Consider the following 23635-nt stretch of genomic DNA (forward strand, 5'->3'; position numbering starts at 1 on the left):
GCGTTTGTTCATTAAAGGGATTGAAAAATAACACAGTGTAAATGTTCTAGACATTTGTGCTCAGTTCAACTCAATTACTTTACGCAGTGCTTTTTATTTCCATTTAAAGTGTATCTTGTTAGAAAGAAAAAAAACTTCTTTTAATTTTTGTTTTGTTTGTTCTCTTCTTTTTAAACATCAGGCCAATTCACATTCTGTAGCTGTCCACACACAAGCCCCTTTGGAGCGCATGCGGGCCATGACTGGACTCACAGCTGGGCAGCATTTATATACAAGTTGCCTCCATATGGTGGCTACACATGAAGCTGCTGTGATTTGCACAATCATTGCAGCTGAACAAAGCACAGCCAAATTGCACAAATCGTGGAGGCGGTATAAACAGCCCCCATGTGGAGGTGATGAACCTTAAAAAGAGAACTTCTGAAAAAGAGAACCTCTGTGTGAGCGCCGCCCAGGGATAGCTCCATATGTGCCCAAGGGGCTTGTGTGAACCAGCCTGTGTGTGAACTCGTATTGTTTTAGAAATTCCTCTGATATGGGTTCAGCTGGGATAATCTGATTTAGTTAACATAAAGCTTCCACTGTATCATAACTATCTGAGGAACTTGCTTTTAAGAGATGTTCTTTAGATCAGCATTCGCCATCCTGGTGTCCTCTAGATGTGCTGGATGGCAACTCCTACCACTCCCAGAGTGATGGGAGTTGTAATCCAACACATCTGGAGGGCATCATGTTAGGGAAGGCTTCTTTAGATTCTTGTTACCATGAAGGTTTCCGAAATCAGTATTGACAAGTAATGTGATTTAGCTGACTGAAAATAAAGCAAGTGATTTGAGTTTGCCTTCCAAAAAGAACAAATTTTGTATATTCAGGGATGATACCTCTTCACAAATGAAACAAATGTGTGAGTGAGAAAGAAGATTTCAAGCCATAACAGCCTTCTTTTTGGCACAGTGTTGGTAGTGCTTTTTTTAGGTCTTTCCATGTATATTCATTGTATTAGAATGAGCCCATGTAGCCATCTTTGTTCCCATGATGACTGAGCTTTGTCATAACACTTAAAAGCTTAGTGATTAAAGGTTTTACCCCTAAAGGTGCCCTAAAAATAATTCTAAATAAATAAATTCATATGTGGGGCGGGCTGTGCTATTATCACACAAAAGCCTTGTGTGATAATAGCACTGATTTCTTTTCCCCACTCCCTCCTGTGAATGCAGTAACTTAGCAAGCAGTTCCATAGATATTTGCTTAGGTAGACTACCATTTCTTCCTAGACAAGTAGCTTGCCACACCCATTGTAAGTGGTACTCTGTGACACATAAGTAAGGGTAGCATCCAATTGGTGTCCCTCCCCTATCTCCACACTGTTTTGAAGGATCCCACAACCCTCTGGAGCACTTTGGGGGTGGAGGGTGCCAGGGGCTGCCGGAAGAGGAGGATTAGCCAAAAAATGCTGGTCTCCCTGTTCCACTAACAGCTGCCTTACGTTAGTGGAGGGTCATCAGTTGGATACCACCATAAATGTGGTTTGGCAGGCCAGCAGGCTCTGTGAGTTGGTAATTTTTCTGTATATACCTACTTGGCTAAATTGGCCTACCCCACCCACAAAAAAGAAAAGAAAAAGTCAGCTCTGATCTCGTTCACATTTATTTTGCTGTTCCAGATAAAGTAAGAGAGCATTCTCTGCAGCACACTTTCAAGCACGGGAGCACTGCAGAGCTAAAATGTTCTCAGAAGTCCAACCTGGCCCAGGTGGTTTGGAAATTCAAGGATGATGTGCTAAAGGTGGAAAGCCCTAAGTACCGTCTTCTGGAGAAAGCGCTGCTCATCTTCAATTTGTCTGAGGGCGACAGTGGCGTTTATCAATGCCTGTCAGAAGAAAAAGTGAAGAATCAGAAGTTCTCTCAGGTGTTAGCTAAACATGTTTTGGAACTGAAAAGAATCCAACCCTCCACTCTGAGCCCAACCCAGCCAGCCACCCAGACAGAAGGTAACGGAGAAGTGCCCAAGACATCAACGGTAGCTTCCCAGAGGTCAGCTGCTGACATTTCAACCACTCCAGTTGTACCACTCATAATATCCAGGATAGTAACCAATCCCATTGTCCCCATCCTAATGAGCACTGTCTCTGGCATTGAACGCTCAAAGTCGCTTCCTGAGGTCCCTGAAAAGACGATGTTTCTAAAGTCAAATGATAATTGCCTTTTGATGTTTCTCTTTCTGTTCTTCTTTGTGCTCTTTCTGTGTCTGTTTGCCTACAATTGTTACAAAGGATATTTGCCAGACCAATGTCTAAAGTTCCGCTCTGCTATGTTACTTGGGAAGAAGAAGCCCAAGGCAGATTTTTCTGATTGTGAGCAAAGTGTAAAGGAGACACTGGTGGAGCCTGGCAGTCTCCTGACCCAAAGTGGAGAACATCCAAAACCAGCGCATGACACAGGGTATGAGACTGAGGCAGACTATGGAAATGGCCACGTTCAACATGATGAGGATCATTCACAGTCTTATAAAGAAGTCAAGGACAAACCTTTTGACGTTAAGTGTGAACTGAAATTTGCTGACTCGGATGCTGAGGGTGATTAAAGGGGAAAGCCCACAACTTCCATAGTGAAAGTACTGTCATTTTGAGTTGTTTATTTTTGAACACATGAATTTTAGTCGTGATAACTGGGCCAGAAAGGGCTATGTGTTCTCAATTTTATCAGTGACACATTGTCATTTCACACCTGGATAGAGCAAAGAACAATCTTGCATTTATTTCTGAAAACCATTCTGTTACACACACATGTTTATGTGTTAGTTTTATCTTTATGATAAATGGCCAGTTATGGTTTCACATTGTGAATTTCTAAGTTCTTTTTTTTTTTTCAAGAATGATTTAACATGTGCACGTACTGACTACTTTAATTAATTCCTCTTTTTTGTAGAAAGTAAAATTAACTCCTGTTGCAGAGCCATGCCAAAAAAGGATTGAAGTAGCTCCAGCCTGCACCTATTTAACTGCCATTAAAAATCTAATTTCAGTTTAATTCCAAATTGGAAATGATGTTTAGTTTATCAGATTGGTAAATTATAGCCTTTTTGTCCAGATTGGGACATTTCTTTGCTTCTAGTGATTTTTAATGCTTAGTGTAATACGTGTGTTGTATTTTGCCTGGTAGCTTTAGCTGGTAAAAGAAATGTTGGATTTTTCCAGAACTGTTTGTGTACCTTTTTAGAACATGATGTATATTGGGACAAATATGGCTAGATTTGCATAAGGTTCTCAGGGATAAGCTTTGGTTAAATGCTTTTATTATTTTTTCTTTTTAGAGACATTGATATGGTAATCATTTTGAGTGCTTAATGTTCATTTCTGGGGTTGTGGGGTACTTAGCTTTAGAAAAGAGATATTTTTAAAAAAGTTTGACACTGCCACATTAACTGGATTTTATGGGTTTATCTTAAGAAGTTTTAAGTGGATTATTGTGGGCAAACAGTAGTCACTGGACCACATCGATGTGTTAGGTTTGTGTCTTGTGGATACAATGCAGAACTTGGCAAGCATTTGATGGACCTTTGAAAAGAGACTGTTGAGGATGTGAACCATTTTTCAACTCTTTACACAGCTGGAAAGCAATCAGATCCCCAGTCCCAGTAACCAGTTTTGCCAAATGTTTTCACATATTCTTCACAACATCAAGCAACATTTAAAAAAAAAACAACTGGAGAAAGAAGCCAAGAGATTAATAGGAACTGCCCGAAGGTTCAGTCACTTTATCTCTCCTGAGACTCGGATATACTAAATGTGGTTCACAATGGCACTATTTGTCTGTAAAATTCCTTTGTGCTGTACAGTTTTTAATACTTGTATCTTACTGTCTTTGTGTCTTTCCTTTGCTCTGTGTAAGAAATAGAGGTTAGAAATAGAGAGCATTCTCACTGTTGAGTAGGCAATATCTCCCAATATTCCATTTTCTTCATTATTACTGAAATCCTCCCCATTTCACCTTAGATGGTCTTAGTGTAAACAGTTCTATATTTTGTACGATTCTGTTGCTTTTATTTTTCTATTTTTAATTATGTATATATGGGAAATGTTGAAATAAATATTGAAATTAATTGTACATCCTTTGTCATTGAGCAATAATAACTTGTCTTAAAAGAATAAACCTTAGACTTAACCTGGTGGTTTTTTCACAGTAAAACCTAAACAGGCATGATTTTCTGCTTCATACATATGGTAACAGAATGGGAGCTAGTATAACTTTTTATTCATGTTCATTATTGTTGTCTATTTCCCTGCCCTCTCCTTTCCTTTGTACATTCTTTTTTTGGCTTGTGAAGTGTTTCTTACAACTTTTTACCTTAGTGCCATCTTCTTTCTTTTCTGTCCTCTTCTGACACAGCTTCATCTGCTATAGCTTTTCCTCCTACTGATACCTCCTCTTTGTCCTGTGTGGAAAGTGATTCACCTCCTTCACCCACCAGTCCCCAGCCTGATGTTTGGTCTAGCACAGATTTTGCCACAGTCATGTTGATGCCACCTTTCCTAAGTGACCAGATCCAGCATGTTAATCCCCATAGCACCTTCCTCCTCTTCTGTCAAGCCACGGGTAAGTCAGAGGATCCTCTCTCCATTGGTCATTGCCTTGTCACAAGTGGTGTTCACCAAATTGTATTTGTTTTAATTTTTGTTGCACATTGTCCCAAGCACTTGCATGGGCAAGGAAGGTAGGGGCGTTACCCAAGAATTTTGATCACTGTGAAGCAGGGGAGGGGAAACATTTTTCTGTTGAGGGCAGGATCTCCTTGGAGTGGTCTGCCGGGGGCTGCATGCTGGTAGTGGGCATAGCCAGTGGTGAGCAAGGCCACCACTTCTCTCTCTCCCCCTTCCCACCTCCCCTCTCTCTCTCTCGCTCCCCCTCCCTCCCTCCCTGCTTAGCAGGGAGGAACAGATCACTCTTACCAGAGATCTGAACAGATCATTGGCAGAGGGCTTTTGAAATTAGGCTGATGGCCACATGTGGCCCTGGGGCCACAGGTTGCCCACCCCCTTATTTCTTTCAGGCCATATCGGCATTGCTGAGCACCTCTGAGCATCATAAATGTACCTTACTGGCATTTTTGAAACATTTTCCTGCTCAGAATGTATCTTCTAACCTTGGTTTACTGATTTATTTATTTTTTTGCCTGGGAAATCCATTTAGTATTGATGTATCTTCAGCATCAATCCTGCTCTGGGTTAAAAACATTCTTGACTGTTATTTGAAAGGTTGATGAAATGTTACATTTTGAGGTAAAAAAAAAAACACACCCAACTTTTTTTGCAATTATACAAATCACATTTCAGGATGGGCATAGTACAATTAAACCATTTTACTAATACATTTCAGATCTGTAGAATAATAAGTACACTGTTAGAGGAAACTTACCTGAAGTTCACACCAAGTCACAAGGTTCATATTTATTGTACTTTAATAAAACCAATTGTTCTGTTACTTGTCTAACAAAAAAGACAGGCTTGGCAGTGAGTATTGTAGCAGAGCGCTGGACAAAAACAAAATGTCCTCTTGTCCCTTTAAACTCCAGTTTCAAGTTTGTTCATGTGGACATAGGTAATATCGTCTAATAATCTAGTTAAAGTAAAGGGGTGTGCATTTCCTACATTTTCTATACACAATGCAGATGTTGTTTGCAACTTGAATTCTGTGATGAAAATTTATCCCAAATGTTTAACTTACTTTGATGTTCTAAGCTGATTTTCTAACCCTGTGAAATAATTAATGTCCTGTCCCAGTGGTTGGTGTGCATCTTCTAATTAGGGCAAAGGGCTTAGCACCGTTAAGAACATTGTTAATAACTCTCTACGTTGCTGCTTAGTGCATGGTGTGATTTGTATAGCTAAAGGGTCAGGTGCTGCTATGACTCTGTCCTTGCTTGTTATCCAACTGTGATCAGATTACAAAAATAGCCCTGTTCTGGCTGCCGAATTCCTCCCATGCACACACATCGTTTAAAATCAGTAATACAACCTCTCCATTCAGAGATTCAAATTTGGAGGAATGCAAAGAAAAATGCAATGCCTACTGTGGTGTTTTTTGGCTTTGATTAGGGAAAGAGTTTCCCACTCTCTTTTTAACTGCATGGTTCACCCCCCCAGTACATCACAATGTATGTATTGTTTCAAAGATAATCTAGTACTGGTGACAGAGGCTATTTGTCCCAAACATAACAATATATACCACATAAGATACCTATTTGCATAAAACAACAAATATGTTGAATTTTATGGTTTCAATTATTGTGAACCATCCATCCAAAGAGCTTCGGCTACTGGGTGGTATAGAAATTAATTAATTAATAAACTTTATAACTGCTACATTTGAAACATGTAGGTAGCTATTGGTGTAGTCCAGCCCTCCCCAACCTGGTGCCCTCAAGATGTTTTGGATTTGAGTTTCCAGAATTCCTGGCTATTAGCCATGCTTGCTGGGGCTGATGTGAGTTGTAATCTAAGCCATTTGGAGGCACCAAGTTGGGAAAGGCTGTTGTAGGCTGTTGCTAGGTTCTATTTTCACTTGTCTTCTGGTTTGCTCACTCATGATATGACTGTCAAATCACCACTTCCTGCTAAAATACGGGCTGTTGGACATAATTGCTGGTGAAGTTCTACTTTTTTTTTACTGGATCACACAGAAGGAAATAGGTTGTATGAAAATGACCTCAGGCAGTGGGCAAGTTCACATATCACAACAAGCCACCATGGGTTGGTTGTTTGCTTGAGAACAGCTGTTACTCCCAACAAATGATCAGGCGCACAGTGTCTTGCCGTGGAATTCCCCCCTAGTCCTCCCGCCCACCCCTAGCACATATCCTGGGCACCTTTGCAGCAGAAAACTTCTTTTCCTTGATCCCTAAGTCAGCCCCCCTGCTGCAATTGGACTACAGGGTTGCCAGTTTATGAGCGGAACACCCCCTCACTCCCACATCAGATTTCCAGATGTATATAATTTTTTGAGCCCTTTTAAAAAATTATTATTGCGGGTCTTGCACAAGTGCACAGGAGCACAAGACCGCCTCTCAGCTATTTAGCCCAGCATACCAATATCCTGTTGTCAATGTCCTCCTCCGCTTTGGTGCTTGCCTTGCTAGAGAACACTTTTTTAAAAAAGTCTGCTCCACTTACTCCTGAAGTAATAATACCTGCCCCCAAAAGCTCCTCCTGCAGCCATCAGCTGCTTTCAGCTTCCACCCCCCACCCCCATACACACTTCATGCTTGTTTCCCTCCACTGGTCTACATTGTTAGCTATCAGATATACATATGCATTATAGAGCAGTGATGGTAAAGATATGCAAATTTCAAGGCAGACAAGTGAGGTGGATCAATAAATGTACCCAAATTTCAAAGCAGAGCAGCGAGTGGGATCAGTAAAAATATGCAAATTCATGGCAGAACAGTAAAGTGGAGGGAAAAATTAAGCCAATTTCAGAGCTGCAGACTTTCGAATGTGCGCACTTGCGCAAGGCCGAAAAAGAAAAAGTTGCAAACACATTCAAGACACTCTCCAGTGTCTGTCCTTCTCAGTTTCTAAGAGCACGGGGCGGGGGGCACTGACAAGAGATGAGGGAGGATGACAGGAACACTAGTGAAATTGCAAGGAGCGACAGGGTTTTTTTGCTGCTTTTGCCCCATGGCTTTCTTACCGTTCCCAACAACCCATGATGAAGTCGCTGTTCTGGGTTTGGACTTCATGACAAACCACACTGAACAACCCAACAGCAAGCCATGGGTTCTCAGAGTAACTTCTTGGTAGAAAACAACCCACAATTAAAAAGCTGCTCAGGTTCAGACGTCACGATAAGCTACCTTGAAACAACACATGGTGGCAACCCACCGTGGCTTATCGTGTTGTGCGAACCAGGTCACTGGGAATGTGCTGAGTTGGGGCTGTGGGGGAAGAAGTGTATTGACTTGAATTGACTGTAGCCTGTCTGTATGTTGAAGGTTTTGTGAATCACATTGTTCCATGCATCCACATTGGCAAGGAACGTCTGTCTGTGCTACTTCCCATCCATGTGGCTCGCAGGGATGATCTCTGGTCTGTTTAATGCAGAAGCATACTAGATGAATGGTACCTTTTTGTGCTTCAAGTTGTGGGTACAGCACTACCCTGGAAAGTTGCAGGATAGACATAATGAAAGATAGAAAAGGCTCTGTGCTATGTTTAGCTCTACTGTGCTTTCTGTGCTTGATTGAAGCTTCACCCTCTCCCCTCTTCTAATATTAGAACTAATTCTCTCACAACTTTTTAGTATCCTTCCAGAGATCTGGTTAATTCCTCACCCCTTTCTGTAAGGTCTCATTTAGAACAAGAAGAACAAAGAATCTCTTGCTTCATCATCTGGAATTCACAACTGAGAATTATAAAATATATTGCAGCTCAGCATGCGTATCCAGTCCTGTTCTGAACACAACACAACTTCAGATGTACACCGAGCACTTGTGGAGATATCACAATGTCGGTCATCTCTGGGTGCTTTCTCAAGCTGCTGTGATTACAGAGTACTTGTTTGGTATGCACACGTTACATTTGTACACACAAGCTCATACTTGGTGACAGCCAGGACTAACTGAATCAAGAAATACAATGTCTGAATTTGCTCTAAGATTCTGACTCCAATAAACTTCATACTTGATCAAAACTATATTTTAAATATATTCATTCAATGATGGTTCAGATAAATTGAAATGGTAGTAGGCTCCTATGGGAGAAGCAGCCTTTAAGGTTCCCTGTCCCCAAACCATTTAGACAATACTGTTAGTAGATGGCTTGAGTCTTTACATGAACAAGCTTACAAGCTCTAGTTTTTTGGCCACTCTTCTGAGTTTACTGTTTAATACCTCTACTCGAGGTTCATTCATATGAAAGTACCCTATGTTTTTCCTTGAGGCAATAACTTCTATGAAAAGCAACTGCTTTCCTGAAAGCCCTGAATTGGAGAGAGGACCTTTTTTTTTGGTTAAGTCTAGCACAGATGTACAGATTGACACACTCATGGTGTTTTGTGCTGTGTTTAGCAGGCAGGTTCATCACTGGACCATGCCATTTTTTGACTGGAGAGGTACGTTATCTGTATCCATCTTAACAGGTTGGACCTGCAGGAAGCGTCTGTGCAGACTTATCCAGAAAGGAGCGAGCGTGTTGCTGAAATATAGTAAACATTTGAGATGAAAGAGAGATGTCAGAAAGAGAATCAAACCCCACTGCAGGAGACCAGACAAGGCTAGTTTTGGGTGGGAAAGAGAGCTAAAGACAGGAAACTGCTACGTTAGTTGTTGCTCATGCTAAAACAAAAGACTCGTCCATTTATCCAGGATGCTTCTGCTACTAAGCAGCCCAGCAGCGTTGAGTTCTGACTCAGAAGTATCGGTTCACTGCCTACCGTCAACTGGCTCCCTCCGCGGGTGCTGCTCCAAAACAGTGGTGGCAAGGGGCAGTGGCCCCCACTTGCTCGGGTCCACTGGGCCCAATCCCCACCAATGGCCTGAGGGTAAGTTGGCAGGCAAGCAGTGGTGGTGGCAAAGATGCTCTACCTTTCACTGTTGCCTGCTTGACAGCTGGTTCTCTATGTGAGTGAGCAGGTGTTAGTGATGGCAACAAGGGAGAAAGGCTCAGTAAGTGTTTTTCCTGAGCGCCTCTCCACCCCGCTATCCACTGGATCCAGACCACTTACAACCCAAGAGTTCTTGGGAAACTGAAGTGTGGACTTGTTGACCTTTGTAATAAAAACGTTCAACTTGCCACTAAGCTAGGTTGTTGACCAAGGGGTTGGAAGATAGAATCAGCGTGGCTTTTGCAAAGGGAAGCCCTGCCTGATCAACCTTTCAGAGTTCTTTGAGAATGTAGATACAGGCAGTAGACAGTCCTATACTGGGACTTCTAAAAATGCTTTTGACAGACAAAGGCCCCTGAATAAATTTAACAGTCCTGGGATGAGAGAGCAGGCCCCCTTATGGCTCATTAACTGGATACAGAACAGGAAATTGACTTTTCACAATAGAGAAAAATAAGCAGTGTATTCTCCCAAAGGTTTGTATTGGCACTGTTGCAGTATGCCCCTAAATACTAGTTGCTGAGGAACAAACAGGACTGGGCTGCTAGACTAGATTGGACCCGTTGTTTGAGCCAGCAGAATCCTTAAGTTGTCTGCTCTTTTATCTGGCTTATCTCTGGAGCTGCACATTCCTGGAAGAAGCTGTGGCTACACTTTCATGTTAGTTTGTGGCTTATATATTTTGTAAGCAACATTTTGTGTGCAGCATTGCTTATCAGAGAGAGACCCGAGTCCCACATCAGCTTTTGCAAAGTAAGTAGCAATTGAACAAAATTGCCCATTGTGCAAAATTAGCAGGTTATCTGTACTTTTTTTTCTTCTTCAAGAGTGTTACTTTGAACATGGTCTATAAAATTAGGCTTCTCAGCCATGATTCTGGGAAAACTCAGTTCGTGATAAAAATGTAACCTATGTCTTAATATTCAGAATCATCTTTAGCTGACCACCTTTCCCCTTGTAGAAGTGTAGCCTTGATTTTCCTCCTTCCTGTCCATTAAAATGCACCCTTTCTTTACCTTCTGTTTCTCAGCTGGTGCAACAGCCATAGAGTTCATACCAAGCATTTCTTGGTTTTGTGTATTTTGCAGGAAAGCCCTTGTTCACTGTTCTGTGATTTATATTCCATCTCTTAGGCCAGATACTCAAAATCAGAACACACTTTAACCACTAGAGTGCTGGACTGGGAGTCGGGAGATCCGGGTTCTAGTCCCCACTCAGCCATGGAAGCTCACTGGGTGACTTTGGGCCAGTCACAGACTCTCAGCCCAACCTACCTCACAGGGTTGTTGTTGTGAGGATAAAATGGAGGAAGGAGGAGGATCATGTATGCTGCCTTGAGTTCCTTGGAGGAAAAAAGGCAGGATATAAATGCAATAAATAAATAAATAAATAAATAAATAATAAAAAAAAATTATTTTCCTGCTTGGAGAAAGTTATTTGGGTGGAGTGAGCATTTTCATCCTTAACAACAATTTCCAAGCAGGAAAAGAATTGGTGGTTAAAGTGCATTCAAGGTTAAGTATTCTGATTCTGAGTATGTGTTCTAAGAGATGGTGGAGTCTGGATTCATTAAACTGGAATAGGAGCCTGGACTTGCAAAGACTGGGCTCTTGGGAAGTTGAAAAGGACAAAAACCAATCAAACGTAGCCTACCATTCAAAGTACTAATCTGTGGCAATACTTGTAAAAATCCAGTTATTTGCAAGCCTGTTGTTGGTCTTAGAACCACCAATTAATTTAGTATCTCCTGTTTTGTCTATCTGTATGCTTTTCCTCACTCTGTAGCTGCAGGGTCACTGGAGAGGAGGAATCTTCTCACTATGACATGTAAATAACAGAACTCATTCCTAGGCCTCCTGGCTTCTGGATCAGCTTGTCCGGGACACTTCTAGCCTAATCTGAGTACTGGAAGTACTAGCTGCATTTGTCATCAAAGAGATGCAACCTGTTCCCATTGGAGCAAGTGCTTAATTTGACTCAAGGCAGGCAACAGATCAACACCTGGATCGCTTTTTAATGCCCTCCGGGTTCAGTTCTGGAACATGTGAAATAATAATGAGCGTGTCTGCAAGCATCTGCTGAAAGCATTTTCATCCCCACTCAGTAATCACAGCCTGTCATCACACATCTGGGAGTTTGGAGCAAGGTTTCTAGGTAGGCTTGAGTCCCAGAATCTCTCATTAGAAATTAACTGCTGACCCCAGAAGCTACATAAAGCTCCACCATTATCTCAAGCTGCTGCTGGGTGCAGTGGCTCCTGCTCTGATTAATTTCCAGATGATATTTCATTGTGCAGCTGGCTTCTCCCCTCAATCACAGCATGTGCTGAATCAGATTTTTATGTTTTCCGCCCTGTTCCCATCTCTTATCTTAGATACTGGGTTGTTTTTTTAGTCGTCTCCTTGAACACAGTTTTCTGAATTAGCAATTTTCAGCCTATTAGACAACTGCCTAATAGGCTGTAAGGGTCACAGGAAATGAAAACACTTTCTGTCTACCACTTAGGGATCAAGAATTGCTTGCCAGTTTCTACTCAGGCCCAGATTACAATAAGCCATAGCAAATGGTACTTTTGCATAAAAGGGCCTTCAAAGTTACATTGTTAGAGAATTCTTGTTTGTCCCACAGTATGTTCAGCTCACAAAGCTGCAGGCCTAGCCACAGTGGATTACTCCAGATGTGGCTTTCACTTCTGAGATTAAATTTTACTACTGTGGAACATGCATTTTAGATCCATTTCTTCTGGTGCCATTCCTTTCGGTGCCTCTTGCCTAGTTAAGAGAAGAAATAGTTCGTGCTCCACAGACCTCCTTTTTGGCATAACTATACTATACTTAGAAGCTTTGGTTTCTAACTGGCAATAGATCAGTCTTGGTTCAAATATCTGCCCCCACCCCACCCCAGATGAACTGTTGTAAGCACTTAAGGAAACAGAGCCATTTTTATTAGACTAGCCCCACATCGTCTCTGTTTTGATACGAGAATTCTTCACTTTGTATACTGGCCTAGTGATGATCAGAGTCAGTGTCACTGGATTTGTACCCAAAGGATGACTTCCAGGGCTGGGAGTTTGGAGCAAGGTTTCTAGGTAGACGCAACTTAGAGACGCAACTCTAAGCTCTTTATTCTTCCTGGCAATTTACCTTGTACTTGTACCTTGCTGCTAGTCATATCTCTCAACTTGATTTCCATCCTTGATCATCTTGTTTTTAGCGACCTTCAGGAAGACCTTCATCTAAGCTGAAACCAGATTAGCTCCAGAAATAGGACAGGCAATAAGTAAAATTGAACGATGGTATGGCTGCATCTTGATTTATTCTGGCTTGCAATGCTTTGTTAGGTGACTCAGTATCACCTACTCTGGGTTTGTTTCTTCAAGGGAAGTCACTTTCTCAGAGTGTGAGCTTACAACAAAACCCAGCACATTTCTATCACCTACTCAGGCCAGTACTATTTCTAAACATGATGCCCATCTTTTTTAAATAAATGAAGATCTGAATAATATTAAATTAATATTCCTGCCAGTTGTCTTGGCCAGCTGCAAATGAACAAAAATCAGGCTTCACTAGTTTTCCCACCACGCAATCATTCTTTTTTTATTTTTTATTTATTATTAAATTTATTAATCGCCCATCTGGCTGGTCACCCAGCCACTCTGGGCGATGTACAACATACAATAAAAACAGTTTAAAACAATAAAATTCTACAATAAAAACATTTTCTAAAATACCCTAACCCACCCCAAATGCCTGCCTGAACAACAACGTTTTTAATGCATGACGGAAGCTCATTAAAGAGGGGGCATTTTTATTGTTATTAATAATTGGGGGACTGTGTAGTTTTCGAACGTATAGTGTATATTGAGAACTGAGTAAATAGCAGAACAATAGCACAGTCCTATGCATGTTTGTTTGTTTGTTTACAACATTTATATACTGGCCTACATCTAAACAGATTTTACTCAGCAGTGGGACTTTCTCTCATGTTATGTGTGTATAGATTTTCAGCCTTAGACAATCAGACTTTAGACCAATGTTATATCAAAGCAATAACCCCATGGAGAGGCCTCTTTTAATTCCTTTGGTGGGTTCCTTTGGTGGGAGCTCTTCATAGTGGTTCCCCAACCACCAGGCAGGTGTACTTGGCTCAGTTCTTCGTATACATTGTTGGAGCTCTACAGGTTTTTAGTGGAGCCAGCTGTGTCTTACATCTTGTCTTGATGTAATGTAGAAAGAGGTACAGATGTGTCTGTTCCATAGAGAAGGTGCATGCCCAGCAAAATCTGAAAAATCAGCCCAAATCATACATACACCATTTCCAGGTACTAGGTAATTTTTTTTTTCTGCTGCTGCCACTTCTCCTGCATTTTAGGGCACACAGGTGCAGCACCTTTACCTTCAAAAGAAATGCTGGATGTGTTGGTCCTAAATAGGGTAGAGTTCAGTTGAACATTAGGAGAAACATCTTGATGGTAAGAGTAGTTTGACAATGGAACCAATGACCTAGAGCAGGGTAGGACAACTTGTGGCCCTCGCCAGCATAGCCAATGATAAGAGATTATGGGAGTTGTAGGCCAAAACATCTAGATGGCTAGTGGACTTTCCCTTGCTGGAGGTCTTCAGGCATAAGTCGGAAACCATCTGTGGGGGATGGTCTAGCTCTGGATTTTCTGCCCTGAGCAGGGACTTGGATGAGGTGGCCTCCCCAACCCGCTCCAGCTCTATGTTTCTATTACTCATTTGTACTAGTATGCTAATTAATGTATGTGCACTCCAATTTTTTGTGTTCTGTAACTGTTTTATTTTTCTGATCCTGCAAGCATCCATGAGGAGAGGATCACAATGAAAGTAAGTATTCAACAGATCTTGAAGTTGCTGCGATGAAGCGGAGAGACTTCAGCAATCTAAATGAGTTCACGATTGCTGCTGGTTTAACTGCTCATTATAGCTACAGAAGCCCTAAATATAAAGGACATTGGTCCTGGTCATGGCATCTTATAGTGAACCATTTTTCAGGAGTATCATTGCTTCACATACAACATTGTACTGAGGTTGCCAACTGTTGGTTTTTTCTAACCCCTGCTCCTGTTTCTTTTAACAGATCAAGCTGCTGTTAAAAGCACAAGAGCAGGCCAGGCTGAGTTTGTCCCCTTCCTTAAATTGTAATCTCAAAAATAGATACAAACAGCACTTTGTAGTGCACTGTGGAGCAAGTATCTACCAGCAATAAAAGCAAGTCCATATACAAACCTCCACATTCAGAGGCAGTAGGCTCCCCTGAATACCATGTGCTGGGGAACATAGGTAGGATAATGCTTTTGCACTTGTGTCCCAGAAGCATCTGGTTGGCCCCTGTGGGAACAAAATGCTGAACTAGGTAAGCCTTTTTGTCTGATCGAGCAGGGCTGAACTTATATTTGTAACAGTGCAATCCTATTCAAGACTACTCAGTTCTATTGAGTCCAATGGAGCTTACTCCAGGGTGAATGTGTATAGAGGATTGCACCCTAACAGTGCAATCTTATGGAGGGGTGGGGGAGGACTCGCCACTACATAAAAGGACTGGATGCACCCGATCTCGTCTGATCTCGGAAGCTAAGCAGGGTCAGCCCTGGTTAGTACTTGGATGGGAGGCCGCCTGGGAATCAGGCTTCCTGCACTGAGCAGGAGGTTGGACTTGATGGTCTTATAGGCCCCTTCCAACCCTATGACTCTAAGTCTGACAGTGTGTGCTAGCCAGGAGAGACGCTGGGGACGGGGGGACTGGGGGTTCCTTGCCCCCTTCCTGTTCCATTGTGTGTCTGCATGGAAATGTTCCCTAATAGGAGGGGAAATCACTACACCTGCCCCAGAGCTGGCATAGTTCCCCCCCCCCTTGTTTGGAGAATCCACCTACGGCAGGCCCCTGGATCACCCCGTCGCCTCTGCCACCAGCGAAACTCTGCCAGTAGTTTTATCTGTGCCAGCAGAGGTTTCCACTGGCATGCCGCGGGATGCTCCGGGGGCCCAAGTGTTGCAGAAGTGCTGCTCTGCCAGGAGCACAGTGTCTTACAGCAAGCCCATGGGAGGTCAGCTGCTGATGGGCTGTAGGACTGGCTGCAATCCTGTGCACCCTTGGGAGTAAGCGCCAGTGAACTCAGTGGGATTTACTTCTGAGTAAACATGCATAGGATTAGGCTGTAGGTCGATGGTTGTAATTCCGTGGTATAGCAACTTGTGGCTCACTGTAGGACAGAGATTTTAAAGTAAGCAGCAAGGAATATTCATTGCAAGTATGAATGTACAGAACCATGTTTAAGAAGTTTTGGATTTATCCACTATGGCTTAGAGGTTTGCTTGCACACAGCGGTGAATGTGGATCTGTTGCCAGCTGCCCCATTCACACCAATGGAAGGAGCAAATTTACAGTGCAGAAAAGAAAGAGTACACTGCGCTGCGTCTTCACATTGAATGAATGGGGAAGCCAATCTAGGGAGCGGGGGTAAAGTATGTGGGTGCAGTGGAGCTCTCTGACATCCATAAAACAAATTACTGGTTCAACGACAATGAAGAGTCTTGTGGCACCTTAAAGACTACACAGTGAAGGTGCCGCAAGACTCTTCGTTGCTGTTGCTGCAACAACTAACACAACTACTTCTCTGGAAATTGTTACTGGTTGAAGGTGTCTGTAGGACCAACGTCTTTTCTTAAATATTAAATTGAAATTCTCATTTTTCTAATTGCTGTGGGTGCGGAGGATGAAGGACGCAAATTATATAATCAAAAGAGAAAGGGTAGGTATCTATTAGCACTCTGAATAGGAATGTTTTGGATTTGAAATTATACACACACATATATTCCATGTAAAGATTCCCACCCCTCCATGAAGTTCAGAAAGAGAGTTCAACAAGGGCTTTTATCCTGCCACTGAGATTCCCGTTCTATGTGAAAATAAAAATCTATAGTTTGTGTTCAGAGGAGGGGGAGAAAGTTCATGGGAAAAGAGCAAAGTAGCATAGCTAGCATTTATTCAGTCACACCCCACATTGCTTGTCCCAGATGATCTTGTCTGGGAAGGTATCAAAAGCATGTAGGTTGCTGAAGTTATCTGCTGGCTATATCAGACAGATTGTTTCTTTTGGGTAGCCTGTTCGGAGAACGGTTGTGTGAATTATATTTGTTGAATGGCTTCCAAGAGCCATGACGTTCCCGAAAAATATTGATACTAGTTTCTTTGGAATTGCAAAGCAATGGACCTGATCCAAAAAGTTACTTTACAAACAAATCAGTTCCTTCCTGCCCTGAATTTCAGAAGCCGCTTCCTTGCAAGTGCATAGTTCTCCCCAAATGCTTACTATTGGGCCTGTTTGTGTGGATGGGAAATTACCCCAGCCTAATCATAATTTCAGAGAGTATTTTGCCTGTGTGTTCAAAGCCTTTCCTGAGAACATGCTCCTAGAGCTCTCTACCACAAACCCCTAAGGTAGGCAAGCATTATTATTCCCATATTACAAGTAGAGAGAGACTGAAATATAGTACCTACCTTAATGAGGTCATGGCTTTGAACCAAGTGAGTTCAAAGTGAGGTGAGACTCTGAACCAGGGGTGTTGAACCTCTTTCAGCTGTGGGCCACATTCCAGTAGTGGGAAGGGCCAAAGGCAAAAGGGGCAAGTCCAGAATACCAAAAATACCTGTATATTGTAGCTTAATGCTCTTCCTTCTAACGTAAGCCTTAGGAGGCATTTCAACCTTTTAGAATGGGGAAAAACACACACAAGCCAGGAAGTACTTCTTCACATAGCGCATAAACTATGGAATTCACTACCACAGGATGTAGTGATGGCCACCAATTTGGATGGCTTTAAAAGGGGGTTGGACAAATTCCTTGAGGAAAAGGCTATCAATGGCCACTAGTCTTGATGGGTATGTGCTACCTCCAGTACCAGAGGCAGTAAGCCTATGTACACCAGTTGCTGGGGAACACAGGTGGGAGGGTGCTGTTGAACTCATGCCCTGCTTGTGGGTTCCTGGTTAACAGCTGGTCAGCCACTGTGTGAACAGAATGCTGGACTAGATGGACCCTTGTTCTGATCCAGCAGGGCTCTTCTTATATTCTTAAGCCACCAAACAATTGGTGGTTGGGGGAGAGGGTGGGGCCATCTGGGGAACCCTGGAGGGTCAGATTGGGACACTGGACCTGCACCCCTACTCTGAACCAAGGATGTATAAGCTCCAGGCTCATTGTTGGAATTGCCACACCACAGCCATTGTCCACTTGAATTCCATGTAGAGTGGAGAAAATACCTAACCAGTCTAAGGAGCTCAAGGTAGCACATATGGTTCTCACCCTTTATCCTTGCACTAATCTTGTGAGGAGGGCTAGACTGAGAGGATGACTGGTCCACTGAGTTTCATGATTGAGTAGGGATTTGAACCCAGGTCTCCCTGCTCATAGTTTAACACTCCAGTCACTATGTGACATTACCCTATCAGCTGGACTGGTCTAGGTAGTTTGCCATTTCTTGTGGGATCTGAAAGATGCACCCTGTGATCTCTTGCAATCCCAGAGGATGTTGGGGTACAGCTCTCAAATCCTGTGCAGTTGCACCCCAGTACTTTTTAAATAATCAGAGGAGATTCTGCTGTGCATCTCATGGATTACATGCTGCTTTGTTGGCACCCCTAAAATATTATCAGCCCAAGCAAACTTCCACAGCTGGGCTGGCCCTGGCTAAGATCCTGAGCAGTCTACATCCTGTTGAATGGCCTTTGCCATTATCTTGGTGAAAGGGCTCAAATAAAACAAAATAGGATGTTTACAAACTCAACTGAAAGCTTCAAGTGAAAAAGGAATATATGAAAAGGGAACAGGACTTTGAAGGAAGAAGCTTGGCATCCCATCCTTTTGGTTTTGATGTTAAGATTCTGACAACTTGTACATGAAAGAAATTGGCTTCCGGGATCAAAAAGGAATATTTCTTGAAGCATGCCATGCAAAATGGTTCAGTTTCCTAGTAAGGCCTGGAGAACCTAAACAGCTGTTTTAGTCTTTTCACACTTTAAAGGGACTTTACAATATATATTTGTGTTTGATCTGTCATAGTTGATTAGCTAAGTGCAATTTTCCATAGGGCCCAGAGATGCACATTTTGTTTGGAAAAAGAATGGGCGGAAAATGGAGGCATGCGTGAACGAGCAGACCCACGAGCTGGCCAACGGTCAAGTACATCTCCTAAGCTGGATGAAAGATGCTTTAGCACAAGATTCAGAATACAGCTGCCTAGTGATCTCAAAAGCTGGAAACAAAACACTGACATCATATATCACTATTGAAGGTAATGGTACCATGTTGTGCAGTAACACATTTTTGTCAAAAATGTAGACGGTCGCACAAACCTTCAGAAGTTGTGCCACTTATGATGCCACAGATCCAAATAGGCACACACAAGAATCCTGCATGAAGAAATTTGTGTTTGCTACCTTGTTGTTGTTGTTCAGTCGCGTCCGACTCTTCATGACCCCATAGACCACAGCAAGCCAGGCCTTCTTGTCCTATGCTCTCACCTGGAGTGTGCTCAAGTTCATATTCATTGCATCGGTGATGCTATCTAGCCATCTCATCCTCTGCCGTCCCCTTCTCCTTTTGCCTTCAATCTTTCCCAGCATCAGGGTCTTTTCCAGGGAGTTTTCTCTTCGCATTAGGTGGCCAAAATGTTTGAGCTTCAGCTTCAGTATCTGTCCTTCCAATGAGCAGTCAGGGTTGATTTCCTTTAGGATGGACTGATTTGACCTCCTTGCAGTCCAGGGGACTCGTAAGAGTCTTCTCCAGCACCACAGTTCGAAAGCATCAATTCTTCGGCACTCAGCCTTCCTTATAGTCCAGCTCTCACAGCCATACGTTACTACTGGGAAAACCATAGCTTTGATTAGACGGACCTTTGTCGGCAAGGTGATGTCTCTGCTTCTTACTATGCTGTCTAAGTTTGCCATAGCTTTCCTCCCCAGGAGCAAGCGTCTTTTAATTTCATGGCTACAGTCACCGTCTGCGGTGATCTTGGAGCCCAAGAAAATAAAATCTGTCACTGCTTCCATTTCTTCCCCTTCTAGATGCCAGGAAGTGATGGGGCCAGATGCCATGATCTTCGTTTTTTTAATGTTGAGTTTCAAACCAGCTTTTGCACTCTCCACTTTCACCCTCAACAAGAGGCTCTTTAGATCCTCTTCGCTTACTGCCATTAGGGTGGTATCGTCTGCGTATCTGAGGTTGTTGATAATTCTCCCGGCAATCTTAATTCCGACCTGTGATTCATCCAACCCGGCGTTTCGCATGATGTACTCTGCATATAAGTTAAATAAGCAGGGCGACAATATACAGCCTTGTCGTACTGCTTTCCCAATTTTGAACCAATCGGTTGTTCCATATCCGGTTCTTACTGTTGCTTCTTGACCCTCGTACAGGTTTCTCAGGAGACAGGTAAGGTGGTCTGGTACTCCCATCTCTGTAAGAATTTGCCAGAGTTTTTTGTGATCCACACAATCAAAGGCTTTAGCGTAGTCAATGAAGCAGAAATAGACGTTTTTCTGGAATTTTCTTGCTTTCTCCATGATGCAGCGAATGTTGGCGATTTGATCTCTAGTTCCTTTGTCTCTTCGAAACCCAGCTTGTACTTCCGGTAGTTCTTGGTTCACATACTGCTGAAGCCTAGCTTGTAGGATTTTGAGCATAACCTTAGCTGTACTTTATCACAAGTAAAAAGGGGATACACTAATTAGGAGTCGTAAAAAGGCCAACTCATTCTGGCCTAAGCGTATCAACATCCATGCAAATTATGAGTTGTGGTTGCAGGAAAACTATGTAGGTGCTGAGCTGAGGAAAAACGGGCAGCCTGCTGCTGGGCAGTTTAATTCAAGCAAAAACATAGCACCATGCAACTGTGGGCTCTTTACACTCCAAGCTGAAAAGTGTTCCTATCAGTCCTAGTGCATAATCCACCATGCATTTTTTAATGCAACTCCCATTCATCTTCATAAGATTTACAAACAGCACAAGAGCAGATTGCATCTTTTGAGGATCATATTCCTGAAATGTTAAGAGTGCTGAGTAAATATTCCCATATTCTAATCCAAGTTCTTATGTTGGTATTGGGAAGGTACATATCTTCAGAAGAGAGCCAATTATACTACTTTGAAAGATGCTTTTAAAAAGTTTGAATGGTTAAATAATGATGAATTAATAACTTTCTCCATTTCTTGCTGTTTTCAGGTGGCAGCTATCAGGACACGTGGTCAAGAGAACTTGCTAGCTGGAGAAGTGTTGTCAATGAACATGACAAAATGATGGAGAGGTGGAAAAAGACATGGGTCGGTGCCAGGACAGGCATACACAGAGCCATGCTCTTTGGTTCAGTTAGGACAGGGATGGGGAATGTGTGGCCCTCCAGATGTTGATGGACTGCAACTCCCATCATCCTTCACCATTGATTATGTTGGCTAGGGCTGATAGGAGTTGCAGTCAAACATTATCTGGAGGCCCCTACATTCCCAATGCCCAAGTTAAGCTAATCCAGTTACTTTCTTTTTTGGCCAGTTGCCTGGACAAGAGAAAAGTTGGTGCATGTAGAACTAATCCTTGGCATTTTAGCATAGCACTCTAGTGAAAATTTTACAGTCTATGAAACTCTGTGGTTTGAACCCGGAGTTAACTACACCTTTTCCCTATTCCCACACCTGTTCACAGCCGGGTTCAGATGCTCATCACATATTCAAGGTGTTCCAGTTCTAAATCCTAATGGAGTGGTGTTTATAGCCTCATGCTTTGTACCTGGAGACAGACCCATCAGTCGCATTATCCACCACTCACTATCTATACTGCTTTGCCTTTCAAGTGCCTGACCAAAAGCAGCCAATGCAGCCCCAAGAAAAGAAAGCCTCTTGCAGTAGCCCTCTCATAGGAGGTCAGCTAAGCCTTTTTACAAATCGTTTATTCCCAAATGCATCTACACTTCTAAAGGCAATTCAGCCACAGAGGAAGGACCTATACCACAGTCTGATAAGACTAACACCTCAGAAGGTACTGCATCTCAATTTCCCTGCTTATAGAAAGGTAGCATATGAGGCAAGATTTATCCCAGAGAAGTTCATGAAAGACCCATGCTTTTTCATGAAGTCTTTAAAAAAGAAATTGACGTTTTCCTGCACAGTGGTTCATTGCAAAACTGCTTTGCATACAGCAGCGAGATAAATGTCCATCCCCAACCCAGTCTTTTGTGAACAGAATTTAATAGATATGCTGTCAGTTTTCATCAATTGCACTGAGTTGGAATTCATTGGGCAAAGTCAGTGCCACTAAATTTTGACAGTGCAGTGCAAGTCAAGGAGAATGTACGAACTCATGGTCATATGTGGGAAAAGAGATTCGTAATTAACAAGCGAGTGCATGAAAAGTCAATTAAATTTAATGTCACATATTGGCACAGCAGAATTAAAGGGCCTTTTCTGGTTCCTTTTTCAGGAAAGCTGCAACAAGAAGGGCACAGTACAAGAAGCAGAAAGTAGTGGCTGCAAAGGACTGGGAACTTCCTGAGCTTTAACCAGCACCTGTAAAAGAGTCAGCTATCAGTCAACAGCACTCTGAAGATTCCGGTGAAACTGGCAGTGGAACACATTCCCCTCGCTGCTTTGAATAATACTGCTCTATTTGCTGCTTTCCCAATGGACTTGAACAATGTATAAATGAGTGTTGCCAATGGATACCCAGTATTCACCATTACAAGGAAAATAATTTGGTATTGTTAATTCACCTGTTTGTAAATGCTATGACCACTGACTTCAGTCTTAGCCTGTTCAACAGACCAGCTGAAAAGTGCTGGCCCTGTGGTATAGTACATGGAATTGAACCTATGATTGAGTTTATTAAAATACTATTCCAAATGGTTCTGGTCACCACACCAAAAAATGGTTATTGTAGAGCTGGAAAAAATTCAGAAAAGGGCAACTAAAACCATCAAGGACCTGGAGCATCTCCCCTGTGAGGGAAGGTTACAACAGCTGGGATTGTTTAGTTTGGGAAAAAAAGGGTAAGGGGAGACACGATTGAGGTGTACACAATTATGCATAGGGTGGAGTATATGCATATTCCCTCTCATATACTAGAATCCAGAGGCATCTCGTGAAGCTGATTGTTGGGAGATTCAGGATAAAAGTACTTCTTCACACAGAGCATAGTTGAACTATGCCATTTGCTATCACAGGAAGTAGTGATGGCAACCAATTTGGATGGTTTTAAAAGGGGGGTCAGATAAATTCCTAGAGGGGAAGGCTATCAGTGGCTACTAGGCTTGATAGCTATGTGCTATGTCCAGTATCAGGGGCAGTATGCTTGCGTACACCAGTTGCTGGGGAACATGGATAGGAGGCTGCTGTTGCAGTTGTGTCCTGCTTGTAGGTTCCTGGTAGACAGCTGGTCAGCCACTGTGTCCAGGATGCTGGACTAGATGGACCCTTGGTCTGATCCAGTATGGCTGTTCTTATGTATTTATTCATAAGCAAGTGATAGGAGGAGGCTTCTTTCACTTTCAGTCCCCTTTGTCAGTTTCTCCAACACTCCCTGAAGCAAATGGAAATTGTGCACAAATAGCTGAGAGTTTTTCCATAAATTAGGTATTTTTCCAGGACTTCATGGCCATAGTGCAGTAATTCTAAAATTGAAAGTGGCTGGTCAGTAGCTTCTATTATAAAACTGTTGTAATAAGAGTTCTGCATAAGAGCTAAAAGGTATATAGAGATGCACACCAAAGCGTATGAAGATTCTTTAACTACCACAAATTTTATATATCAGATTTTGAATGTACTACTTCAAGGTGAAGATGGGCCAAGACTAGTCAAGTTAGTCTCTTGAGCCTTTACTAGGGATGTGCAAATCTGTCAAGTTGACTTCACTCAGGTTCTCATTCCTCTACTGATTTGTCCAATTTCCACACTGGACTGCAATTTTTTTTTTTGGTCTGCACAAAAATTTGCATGCATTTCCCCCCTCCCCCAAATCTACACAAATTGTG

General features: G+C 42.5%; 2 protein-coding genes across 5 annotated transcripts in view; both read left to right on the forward strand.

The window, feature by feature from the left end:
• Nucleotides 1–4163, forward strand: part of SEMA4D (semaphorin 4D) — a 117726-nt gene extending 113563 nt beyond the window's left edge. For all 3 annotated transcript variants that reach the window (XM_084834045.1, XM_084834047.1, XM_084834046.1), the window contains one exon: nucleotides 1664–4163. In XM_084834045.1, the coding sequence (XP_084690171.1) occupies nucleotides 1664–2583 (920 nt within the window). In that variant the 3' untranslated portion in view covers nucleotides 2584–4163. The remainder of the gene's footprint in view (nucleotides 1–1663) is intronic.
• On the forward strand, nucleotides 4163–22635 carry LOC146352444 (uncharacterized). Of its 2 annotated transcripts, none has more exons than XM_084834048.1 (4): nucleotides 4163–4595; nucleotides 18710–18913; nucleotides 20842–20939; nucleotides 22090–22635. In XM_084834048.1, the coding sequence occupies exons 1-4, from the start codon at nucleotides 4514–4516 to the stop codon at nucleotides 22159–22161; spliced, it is 456 nt and encodes a 151-aa protein (XP_084690174.1). In that variant the 5' UTR covers nucleotides 4163–4513; the 3' UTR covers nucleotides 22162–22635. The 2 variants fall into 2 exon arrangements, with proteins under 2 accessions (XP_084690174.1, XP_084690175.1); XM_084834049.1 differs by lacking the exon at nucleotides 4163–4595 and adding an exon at nucleotides 14853–14975.
• The last annotated feature ends 1000 nt before the right edge of the window (nucleotides 22636–23635 follow it).

Source organism: Heloderma suspectum, chromosome 2 (assembly GCF_057233095.1).
Source record: "Heloderma suspectum isolate Gila_16-S chromosome 2, 16-S_ref, whole genome shotgun sequence".
Classification (NCBI taxonomy): Eukaryota; Metazoa; Chordata; class Lepidosauria; order Squamata; family Helodermatidae; genus Heloderma; species Heloderma suspectum.